The sequence below is a fragment of the Lathyrus oleraceus genome, chromosome 7 (assembly GCF_024323335.1).
Source record: "Lathyrus oleraceus cultivar Zhongwan6 chromosome 7, CAAS_Psat_ZW6_1.0, whole genome shotgun sequence".
Taxonomy (NCBI): Eukaryota; Viridiplantae; Streptophyta; class Magnoliopsida; order Fabales; family Fabaceae; genus Lathyrus; species Lathyrus oleraceus.
Window position 1 is genome coordinate 320,292,840 of NC_066585.1, and position 12,978 is coordinate 320,305,817.

At 32.1% G+C, this 12,978-nt stretch overlaps 1 protein-coding gene across 1 annotated transcript; it reads left to right on the plus strand.

Annotated features, from left to right (window-relative positions):
- Positions 1-8,842: 8,842 nt before the first annotated feature.
- LOC127107464 (serine carboxypeptidase-like) lies at positions 8,843-11,579 on the plus strand. Its single transcript, XM_051044750.1, has 9 exons — positions 8,843-9,195; positions 9,291-9,462; positions 9,787-9,906; positions 10,044-10,187; positions 10,332-10,482; positions 10,626-10,714; positions 10,803-11,061; positions 11,135-11,268; positions 11,353-11,579. Exons 1-9 carry the CDS (start codon positions 8,870-8,872, stop codon positions 11,452-11,454), a joined length of 1,497 nt encoding a protein of 498 aa, XP_050900707.1. The 5' UTR covers positions 8,843-8,869; the 3' UTR covers positions 11,455-11,579.
- Positions 11,580-12,978: the final 1,399 nt, after the last annotated feature.

A 12,978-nucleotide genomic window follows, 5' to 3' on the forward strand; every position in this document is an offset into this window, starting at 1 on the left:
GTGTACTAAAGCATTTTTGAAAGTGTATTTGAAAGTCCATTGACTAAAGGTAAGTCAAGGTCTGTGTGGATATTTTAGCTTGAAAAAGGGGTAGGGTTTGGTTTAGGGTAAATGCATGAATGGACAAACAAAGTCAACAAACAAACAAATAATACATGACTAGGAAGTCAACATAAGACCATTTCCCTTGGATTTAGATGCATGGAGATACATAAATTTGTAAGACATGAACAGGCTACTTACATGTTTTTGAAGCATGATGAACATAAACAAGACATGACAAAGGTTTACATACCACCACAAGAGATAGCACATGAACAAGTATGAGATATATGTTCAACATTATGGAAGTTTATGAAGAAAATACTTGAATGAAATGATAAACATTTACATGACATGGATATAACATCACAAATTGAGATAGAATACAAGAGGAGTGTCACAAGACAAGTATCACAATCCTGAAATATAGTTATCAAGCAAAGTTGTGACAAAAGAAAGATATTCAAAACATGGATCATATGAACATGGTATGAACAAAGTAAAACCCTAAGTGGATTACTATGCATACAATCAAAACAAGAGGCAATATCATGTTAGGGAGAAGTTTAGACCTAAACCCTAATCATGGCATGAATAAGAAATAAAGAAGTGGAAACCCTAATCACTTCCTAACCATTCATTCAAACATTCTTTCAAGGTGAATCAATTGAGACATGGTATGAAAATAATCAAGTTTAAACATGTTAAGGATAACAACCAATACTTAAAAGAGTTTTCTATAATCATACAAACTTTCAACATCAAGAAGAACCAAGAAACAAACCAAAGGAATCAATTAGGAGCCTTAAAAACACTTAAAAAGTACATGTTTTCCATCAAACAAAAAGTAGTGATATAAATAATTTTTTGGGGATTTCCTGTATCATCATAAAATATACATTCTCGTGAATACATGAAAAAAAGAATGAGTCAAAAATGTTAAAGGATCATAAAGTTATGACCTTTAAAAGTTGTGAGTAAATATGGAAACTCATAAGTGATGAAAAAAATGCACATTGCTTCGGCCAGGTTCGAACCCACGCCCTGGGGCTCCATGCGCTGCATGGTGAGAAATAAAAACAAAAATGTTGCAAGTGACTATGGCGCGCGTTTCTACCACTGGGGTGGTGATACATTCGTGTGTTAAAATATAAACATTAGTATATATTATAAAACATGTTTCGTTTGACTTTTCAAGCCACCTCAGCATCATCGTCGACCTTACGCTCCTTTCTCTCTCTCTCTCGTTAATCTTCTTTCAGTTTGTTCTAGATCTTCTATCACTCATCTCTCTCTCGTTTCTCAACCATTTTCACAAAATAAAGACCAAAGTTACTCAGAACAAAGCAAGGAATAAAATGGTACGATGGGTTTCAGTTAACACTCAAAGATGAGGACATATGAAGGCCAAAACCAGACCTGAAACCCTAGGTTTTGTGCAAATATAACTCACATAAACATCAAGACAAATGACATGTAAGCTAATGGTCATTCTTAACACAATAAACGCTACATGTTTGCTTCAGGAATCAAATGAAAATGATGCATGTATAGTGAGTTTCAAAATCAAGAATATACCTATTGGAGCAAGGTCCGATGCCTCTTCAACACTACTTCCATCTACTTTTAGAGGCTTCTCCTAATGCTTATGAGTTCCTAAAAGATGATTGGAACCCCTGGTTTGCATAATGCACGAGCCAAATGAGAGAATGAAGGTTAAGCTTGAAAAGCTCTAAAGAGTGAAGTTTTTATTGGAAAGCTTAGTGTGTGGATAGCTGAGGCCTTGTCCTCTATTTATAGTGATCTTTGAGGGTATGAGAAGTCTCACATGTCATAAAATAATCGTTTCCTTTACTGGTTTGCATGCTTGGTTGGTTTTTGCATAAAACACCAAGTGTGAAGCATGGAAAAAGTGTGGAGTGCATGAAGTGTTTTGCATTGATTTTTCTGAAGCATAGGGGTTGACTTGAGGTTTAGAGTTGGTGTGCATCTGAACCAAATCCATTTGGGAGCTCAATGGTACTAATTGTTTGATTAAAGTCACTTTATATAAGTGGAAGTGTGACCTTTATGCCAAAAATGGAATGATTTAATGTGTAATGGCTTAGTTTCTTGGATAATGGCTCAAAAGTTTGTGTAATCTTCTGATTAGAGTGAGATTTAGAAGCAAGAAGGACATGTACTTGTAGATCTTGCGGATTTTCTTGAGTTTCCAATACAACTTGGGCTTGTAACTTAACTTATGAACCACTTCATGATGCTATCTTCCCAAATTCGATTCTCTTAGATCAAGCATGGAAAATTCTTGCTCTTGGATATTTTATAAAGATGAAATCATGATCTATAACTTTCATGTTGAGCAGTTTGCTTGAATCAAAGCAACGCAAAACATATTTTTATATTTTTATAGGGTTAGCAAAGCATAAGGATATACACAAAAGTATTTGATGACCTTGATGTTATGTAAATGATACAAATGATAAGGGACCTTAGGGGCTAAAAAGGGTATTACACAAATATAACTTAATTTTCAAATTATCATTTTCTAAATCAATTTAAATGAATGCATATGTTCCGTGATGGTTTAGTGAAACAAACAATCTACATACGATAGAGTTAACTCAACTAAGACATACAAAAATATGAACAAACCTCAACAAGGCAAAAAATTTGAACAACAACATATCAACTCATAAAATGTTTCACAAACGTACAATTTATTGAAAATATTCCTGGAGAATAAAGACGGAGAAATTATCTACTTGTCTCAGAATAGAATCCACAATGAAAGAAGGATGAAGCTGAAGTGAGAGGTGCAAACTTGTGTTAAATTTGAATGGATGTTGTCGCAACCTGAAAAATACAGTGTGCAAAAAAACAACCGGCAAAAGAAAATGACAGAAGAGTCGCCACCATGCGTTATTTATCCCAAAGGAGGGAAAGGAAACGCTCGAAGTAAACCTGAAAAGAGGAAAGGAAAAGACAGGGTCTCGCAACCGAATCTTGGGTTCGGGAGTCGGTTATGCGAAGGGAAGGTATTAGCACCCCTATGCATCCGTAGTACTCTACGGGATCCACTTTTGTAGTTCTTGTCTAAAGGGTGTGAGTTTATCTTGTGTTGTTTACTAAAAAAAGGGGTTAAATGAAAATGACTCGCGCGGATGTCGCATCCACTGCATACGTATCTCATCTGAATATGAGAATCAGAGTCTTTGTAGCTCGGCTGACCTATGGGTTGGGGGGATGTGTGCTCGCTAAGACATCGCGTTTTATGCCTACGTATCTCATCTGGAATGAGAATCAGAGCAAGTCGTAGTTCGGCTAACTACGGGGTTAAGGATTATGTTTTGGGGGCGGACGACGTTACTACGCAATCTATCGGATGCTCGACCTTTGGAGACTTACTCACCTGTAGTAGAAGGAGTAAACGTGTGTTTAGGAGAAGAAAAATCAATGAAGGGTTAGGGTTTGGGATGCTCATGCAAAAATGCAGTCCTTGACGAAGGAACCGCGCTACCTGCGGGGATACAAACACATACAAAACAAACATGTATAAAGTAAATGTGTCAACAAGGTAATCAGAATAAATCTCCCAAATGGTATCCCACAAGAAAAGTGGAATATCCAGCGAGCTATCCCTGCAAAAGTCATGTGAGCCTTCACAAAAACTCAACAAAAGGGTTAGTGAAACAAGATAAGGATTAGGAGAAAACATGCTATGACAAACGTAAGTCAGATTAGACCAAAACAGTATGGTTTTTCATGGATAACAGTATGGTTTCAGAAACCTTAAACCCTGTGGCATACACTTCAGAAATTAAACGATTAAGCATTCAAAGCATTATTTATACATTCATACATAATTATGACCCCGTGGGCAAAAACCTAATGAAATTCATCCATCATACCTCAAACATTCAGAGTATTCAACTTCAAAGCACAAAGGTAATGGGAATAAGGGCAAACCAGATTGGAGAGATCGGTTGAAATCAAATGGCACGGCTGGATTTGCAAACCAATGTTAGGGTTTGCTTGAGCTGAAAGTGTGTGAGTCAGAATGAACCTTTCAGAGTTTCCTGGAGGTTGCTCTGAACTCTGTTAGCTCTTCTCTCACTATCTTTTTCCCCAGGGTTCTTCTCTCACTATCTTTTTCCCAGACAGGGTAATAGGAATAGAATGGCCTTTTGTTTCACTGAAACTCTGAATTTATAACCTGATTTTTGTGGACCTGTGGGCTCAAATGAGAGAGGTCCAAGTCCAAGATTTTTCTTTTATTTATTTATTTATTTATTTATTTTTATTTTATTTTTTTCGAAACACGTGGGCTTCGCCTAGCGAGCATGACAGCTCATGACCAAACCTTTGCTCCTTCAAGATAAACGTTTCGACTGACGAATAGACCCCTGTTGGAAGTAACTCAAGTCTTTCCATTGTGTTGACCGATCATCTAAATAGAGCCCACAAAGTGTCCTGGATGATGTTCAAGCTTCTTGGATCCGATTCTGATTGCCATGATGAAATGCAAATGCTAAATGACCTAAAAATGAATGCATGCATGAGGTGTAAAGCGCATGCTTCCAGGAAAAATGAAGGGTAAATTTTAGGGTATTACAGATGTCATTCTTGGTCTTTCACACAAGTTTGTAACTTTCACTTCAGCTTTATCCTCTTTACATTTTTTCTTCATAGCAACACAAACTATTTGTAAACCACACCCATATTATGCACTTTCTTGAGTTAATTTTTTTATTCACCTAACAAGTCAAAATATTAGCATGACGTTGTAATCCTACAAACAATATGTTAACCGAATTTTGAAATATAAACTAGCATGATATTGTAATCCTACAAATAACATGTTAAACATAAATAGAAACATAAATGAGATTGGGAAAGTTTGAACAAAACATAGTTTTATGAAACTAAATGTACAAACGTTTGTTAACAAAGTAACATACTGCTCCCAAACTATACCATTGTTTTCCATCTTTAAAGTTGAGTCAAATTATAGGATCACAGAGACCATAAGTAGCTTTAGGTCAAAAAAAGGAAATGAGAGAAAAGGTCCAAGTACAATGAACACACTGTTTATAATATCCAGTGCCCATGTTGGAAAAGTACAGTAACACATTTACAAAGTACTATCAATAAACTAATATAATATGAGTAAATACATTCACATTTTAACCATTATTAAAACCCCTACAAACTTCAAGTTACTATCGATTCACCCAGGTAGACAAAAAAAACTAAAATTATTCATGAGCATTTTGATACATTTGACATATAGTGCATAGAAAACCCCCAAAAAATGAAAATCATGTGAAACCGAAATAAAAAAATATCATGCCAAATAAAAACCCTTTTTAACACCAAATGGATTGAGTAGGTTGAGGAATGACGTACCTCAAAAGTTTTTCAAAAGTGATGAATATTAGAACCTATACAAAGAAAATGGAAGAAAACGTATGAATAACATGATTACCTTTTAGAAGAAGAAGAAGAAGAAGAATGATAAAGAAGAAACAATGTGGAACTTGATTACATTTTAGTATGAAGAAGACAAAATACAAGTTCTGTGGAAGAAGAAGAGAGACGAGTTTGCTGGATGCAGAAGAGAGAGATGTTACAAGTTTTGTGGAAGTAGAAGAGAGACGAGTTTGCTGGATGTGGAAGAGAAAGATGTTAGAGTTTTATGTTTTAAGTGATACAATATTCTTTGCTAAAAGTTTGATAACTTCATTTATATATATGTAACACTTATCACCACGGTTGATAACAAAAACTGTAATAAAATATAAGTACTATTATAATGGTTTCTGGTACTATCATTATGTTTTAATTTTAATATATTTATAAGAGTATATGGACAAGCCCTTTTTGTAACGAAAAAATAAAAGAAATTAGTGGTGTTGGGATTCGAAGAATGTAACATTTTATCTATCATCGCAGTTGTTATTATGAACCGTGATGAAATTTCTTTTAATAAAATTAAAATAAATTTAGGCGCGTTAAGATGAGTTATTACTCAGTTGCTTAAACGGCCGTAGCAATATAATTTACCAAAGATATATTATGTATTAGCGAACTAAGCCAATTTCTCTCTAAACCATCTAGTACCCATCACCATGCAACATGCATAACTTTACGCTATCTTAAATCTTGTCATGGAAAAAGTTTATTTTTCCCACGCTATTTTTCTATTCATCTTCTTGGCTTTTCTATTGTTGACTGGGTCGGATGTAGAGATACACGAAGATCTATATCAGGTTCATGTTTTTAATTGGTCAATACCTCATTTCATGGAGAAGAAAGAAGCAACATACAATTTCAAGGTCCTCATCTAAAGAAGAATACAAAGCCTTAGTTGTAGCCATTTGCAGCTCCAATGGATCTTATACTTGTTAAATGACATGCAAGTCAAATACACCAAGCCACTAGTTCTTTACCTGTGATAACCATAGTGCTTTGCACATTGCAACAAATTCAAATTTTCATGAAAGAACAAAACACTTTGAGATCCATTGTCACATTGTAAGAGAATTTTTTTTAGCATGCACCATGAAGCTTCTCCATATTCCATCTCATAGTCAAGTAGCTGATTTTTTCACAAAATCTCTTATTCCTAAGCAATTTTCTTTTTTCAGGTCCAAGTTGAACTTGATCAGTATTTATCAAACATCAAATTGTGGGAAGATATTAACCAAGAAAAATGAAGTTAGTTAGTTGATAAGAGTTAGTTAATTTGTAATTAACTTGTGTAGCAAGGTATTATCCCATGCAAAAGATTCATATTAGTTGTGATGTACCATCATCTCAATATAAAATGTGTAATGTTGCTGCATTCATGAATAATGAGAAATCTTTTATTCTTCCATAACTTTCTTCTTCTTTTCTCACCATACATGAACTCACTTGAGTTCTCTATTAAGAATGCATGGTTTCTACGTTGCTAAGAGGAAGAGTAACTAACTTAACTGTAAAGACATTTCTACATATAACAATTATCCAAAAATGTCCAACATATTTAACAAAAATGTAAAAGAATATTTATAATACTGATAAGAGAGTATTTTGAAAATTGAAAACTATAATTAAATATGATTACTAAATTTGTTGAAATCTTAAACATACGCAGTAATATAACTTAGCACTAAGACTTAATTGATTTACACTAAAAGTATGAAAAATATTTTATACAATTGATAGTAATTGTTTGTTCTTGAATTATGTAACTATTATTTTGACTATGTTTAAAGAAATTATTATGGATAGCTGTGATGAATTGAACATCAATTTTTTTTTACAGTGATAATGCATAACTAATACATGAATCACTTCTTATATGTTTTATATCTTTAATTCATGAATCGGATTATAGAGTTCAGTAAATTCAGAAATTAAGATACTTATAAATTCTTTCTATAAAATTTAATAAGAATTGCTTTATTGGCATTATTAGTATTTTAATATCCATTATGATCAATACTATACAAAATATCTTTCCAATTACAATAAAATTGAATGCTCCACCATGTTAAGGCCAAATTCACTATCAATACCAGATTTTGTAGATAACAACAAAGATATTTGAAAATAGAAAATGTCACAGTAATGGTAAAAAAAAGAAAAAGAAACCTTTTTTAAAGGACAATTATTACTTAAAGTAAATCATTTAATTAGGAATGAAGATAATATAATATATATATATATATATATATATATATATATATATATAATTATATATATATATATATATATATATATATTATATATATATATATATATGTCATAAATAATATTTTATCATTTAGTGTAGTTGATATACATTAATAGTAATAAGATAAAATATAAAATAAAATAAATCATAATATTTACACTTTTAAAAGTTTATATATAGATGTTTGAAATAAATTCAAAATAAATTTAAATTTAATAAATAAAGAAAGAATATTGAAAAAGTTAAAATTATAAAACATGTTTAGAAATTTTTTATAAAAAGTTTTAATTTATTTTTAAAAAAATCATGAATAAATAAGTAATACTATGTTCAATTTGTTATATAAAGATATGATATATATTATACCTAAATGGAAAAACAATCATTTAAAGAGAATTATATTTAATTTTATTTTCTTAATAAATATTAATATTTTTACATTTTAATTTTTAGTTTTATATTAAAATATTTTAAGTTTAATAAATTAGTTATTATAACATTTATTTATTGTTTAATTTTTCCTTTATTTATTTCGGATTTGGTTTTGATTTTTTATATTTAAAATTATATTTTATAGAGATACATGTATAATATAATTTTTTATTCAATTCTAGTGGTTTTTGAATCCGCTCAAATCTCGAATTAAAATTTTAAAGTAAAAATACATTATATTAGGATTAACATATCATTGTCTCATCAAATACTAATATGATATTAATACTAATAAATTAAAAAATAAAATAGTCATATAAGTTATATTAAAAAATATAATTTATGATAATACTTTTTTAATTAAGTTGTTAAAATATTAATGTATATGATTTATATTTTCCCTTATCATAGTTTTTATTTATTTATAGTTCATTCTAGAAGAGTATATAGTTGGTTAATAAGGGGTAATAATCTGAAATTAGGAGTCAATAGTGAGCTATTGATGAATACTATACTACTACTAAATTCAAATTAAATATTATTGATCAAAATTCACAAATTTATAATTGTAATAAAACCAAATTAACCGTAAATTTAACCCTTTAAAAACTTTTTGAATATACTATAAAATCACTGCCATTGCCTCACTTTTTCCACAAACAATTTTCAAACAACATGAGATTCTCCAAAACCTCTCTGTCTCTTTTCTTGTTCTTCATTTTATTTTCTTCATCTCATGCAACTTCTCGCATCACACTTCAACAACCATTTCCAACAACAAAATTTTCATCGAATCAACGAGCTGAACAGCTTATAAGAAGCTTTAACTTATTTCCAAAGCATTCAGCTAATATACATGGTGAATACTCTATTGATGATTTCGTCCCAGGAAAAATCGTAGAGAAGACGTTTTCGTTTCTCGCCAGTTCTAATGGAACTTCCGTCCAAGATCTTGGTCACCATGCTGGATACTATTCGCTTCCTCGTTCCAAATCTGCGAGGTACTATTAAACGTATCTCTCTTTTTTTTGCTTTACATGTTTTTATTGTGATTTACAAACATAGTGTAATTTTTGTTTTGTTTATTAAATTGCAGGATGTTCTATTTTTTCTTTGAATCAAGAAATGGTGCTAAGGATGCACCAGTTGTGTTATGGTTGACAGGAGGTCCAGGTTGTGCCAGTGAACTAGCTTTGTTTTATGAGAATGGACCTTTCAAAATTAACAATGATTTGTCTCTTTCATGGAATGAATATGGTTGGGACAAGGTAATAATAACATTTACTATGATGTTCCAAGGACATTTATGTATTGAGTCATACCAAAACCAAAGACATTGTATTAACATTCTATTCATATGAAATGTCTTTCTTTTGATTATGTCATGAGTTTATGATGGTTCTAAATTGCGGTTACTCTTTCTGCAGTATATATATTGATGTCTTGTTAGATCAGTTTAATTAATTGATAGTTGTCCAAAAAATTAGTCTGGTATCTGATTGCATGGATGCGACATGTGTTCAAACTCATGGAACTCTGATATCATTATCGGATTATTAACATCATTACTAAGAGTTTTTCGTATTTTGTAGGGATCAAATATTATTTTTGTTGATCAACCCATTGGGACAGGTTTTAGCTACAGTTCTGATGAAAATGATATTCCTACGGATGAAGCTGGTGTTAGCAATGATTTGTACACTTTCTTGCAGGTATAGAAAATATCTTTTTTTTTTCTAATTAATTTAGAAGCATTTCATAAAGTGATCAAGATATGAATCACACAATGTGTATAAATTATATAAATTATATGACATTAACTTGAGTTTTTTCTTTTAAATTATTACAGGCATTTTTTAAGGAACACCCTCAATTTGTTAAGAATAAATTTTATATTACCGGAGAATCATATGCTGGACATTATATTCCAGCTCTCGCATCCCGGGTTCACAAAGGAAACAAAAACAAAGAAGGAATTATTATAAACTTCAAGGTCTCTTACAATATCCTAATAATATATTATGAATTTACCAACACAATTTTTAAACTTCTAATGCCTTAAATCAACATTTTGATGTCTCTGTTGTTGTTTTAACAAAACAAAATTCTTCCTGTTTTGGTTCATATACAACAACAGGGTTTAGCTATTGGTAATGGATTGACCAATCCAAGAATTCAATATCAAGCATACACTCAATTTGCACTTGATAACAAATTGATTACAAAGGAAGATAAAGCTGATATCGACAAATTGGTCCCATCTTGTCTGGATGCCACAAAATCTTGCGGTACATAATCAATTACACATCTATTTAGTACAAAGTGTTGTCATCAAACTACTATTTTCTTAAATTCGCAGTTGACAATACTAAACTGAAATGTATGGTTTTTCAAAGATATTCTTTTTTTATAGTTTATGTTTGATTTCTAGAGAGTGAAGGTGGAGATAGTTGCAATATAGCCGCAGATGAATGTGAGCAGATATTTTCCAGCATTCTTTCCGTTGCAGGCAATGTTAATGTAAGCAATCATAACCGAACAAAACTAAATGTAATTTAAGTAAATCTCAAGATATATTTTAACGAAATTGATACATCATAAACTACAGTACTATGACATCAGAAAGAAATGCGAGGGGTCGTTGTGTTATGATTTCTCAAATGTGGAGACACTTTTAAATAAGAAGACAGTTAGGGATGCTTTAGGCGTTGGGGACATAGAGTTTGTTTCATGCAGCAATGAAGTGCATAGAGCTTTGAATCAAGATTTGATGAAAAACTATGAAGGGGATATTCCACCACTTCTTGAGGATGGAATCAAGGTTCTTATATATGTTGGAGAATTTGATCTTATTTGCAATTGGCTTGGTGAGTGATATATCATAGAATTATAATACATTTTATGCCACACATTATTATGCTAATTGCTGTAATATGATAGGGAATTCAAATTGGGTTCATGCTATGGAGTGGTCAGGTCAAAAACAGTTTGATGCATCCAAAACATCAAAGTTTTTGGTTGATGGTACACAAGCAGGATTGTTGAATAGTTATGGACCTCTCTCTTTTCTAAAGGTTAGTTTATAGTTTGTATTTTTACTTGGTCTTGACATTGTTGATGTCATTTTTGGTTAGTTATATTTATGTGTTGTGTAACAGGTGAATGGTGCTGGACATTTGGTTCCTATGGATCAACCAAAAGCTTCACTTCAGATGTTGGTTAACTGGATAGGAGGAAACCTCAATGGAACAAAAATTTAATTTATTTTTTATGTAATATTTGGTGGGTGAAATTTACTTGTTTGCAAGCGTTTCTGGAATAACTTCCTTTATTGTAAGTGTTATAACATATTTAATCAAAATATAAGCGTTGAATTCAAGTATAATTATTTAGCATGACATTTGAGTTTTTTTTTTTATTTAAATTTAACAACAATATTAATTTCGTTGAAAATAATAATATGTGGGAAAAAATGACAATCAAAATAAATAGTCTCAAACAAAAATATCATTTATAAAACAAAGTAAGCAAATGTAGAATAAGAAAGAAGATAAAAGACGAATACATGAAGGATTTATTTACCCTTAGATCAAGTTGATATCCTCTGAGAGAGAAAACTACTTTTCAATTCACAATACTCTTAAAAGTTGCTACAAAAAATTATAAATGTGTTATAAGAAAATACCGACACTAAAAGCCAAATCCGATCGCGTATTGCACAAATACCGTAACGATCCAATCAAGTTCCGGTAAAGCGTTGGATCGACATCATCCTCCTCATCACTTTTGGACAGCTGCACTCTAGCCTCACAAGGTGTAATAGAAGCATTACAATGCTCCATATCACACTTTTTAAAAATATCTAGAGCATACCTCCTTTGGTGCATAAGCAGCCCCACTTTTGACTTGTGAAACTCTATGCCAAGGAAGTAATTCATGACACCAAGGTCCGTCATCTCAAACTCTCTCATGAGCTCACTTTTGAACCTTGAAATACTCTTGTCATGGCTGCCCGTAATCAAGAGATCATCAACATACAAGCAAAGTATAATAACACCATCATTCGTATCCGATCTCACATAAACTCCATGTTCGGATACACATCGTTTAAAACCAATGTCAATAAGAAAGTCGTCAATACGTTTGTTCCAAGCTCTTGGAGCTTGTTTCAAACCATACAACGCCTTGTGTAGCTTGTACTACTTCGTCTCTTGATTTTTTATCACGAAACCGGGTGGATGCCCCACATAGACTTCCTTAACAAGAGGACCATTCAAAAACGCAGATTTGACATCCATTTGGTAAACCATCCAATTGTTTCTATGCGCAATACCAACAACCAAACGAATAATCTCTAATCTTGCCACCGGTGCGAATACCTCCTCATAGTCTATACCTTCTTGTTGCAAGAAACCCTTCGCCACTAATCGAGCTTTGTGCTTGATTACTTCACTTTTGGGATTTGCTTTAACCTTATAGACCCATCGCACACCTATCGGTTTCTTTCCAAGTGGTAAATCGACCAACTCCCAAGTACCATTTTTCTCAATAGATTCCAGCTCCTCTTTCATTGCACATATCCACTTAGGATCACTTAAGGCTTCTTCCTCATTTATCGGTTCGGATTCGGCCATAAGCGCGAAATGAACAAAATCACCATCGTTACTCACTTCGTTATCTTGGAATCTTTCGTAATCTCGGAGTCTATGAGGCAAGGCTCTTTGCCTCACTGGTCTACCATTATTAACAGAATCATTTTGCGCTACTGTAGGTGCTGGTACAGC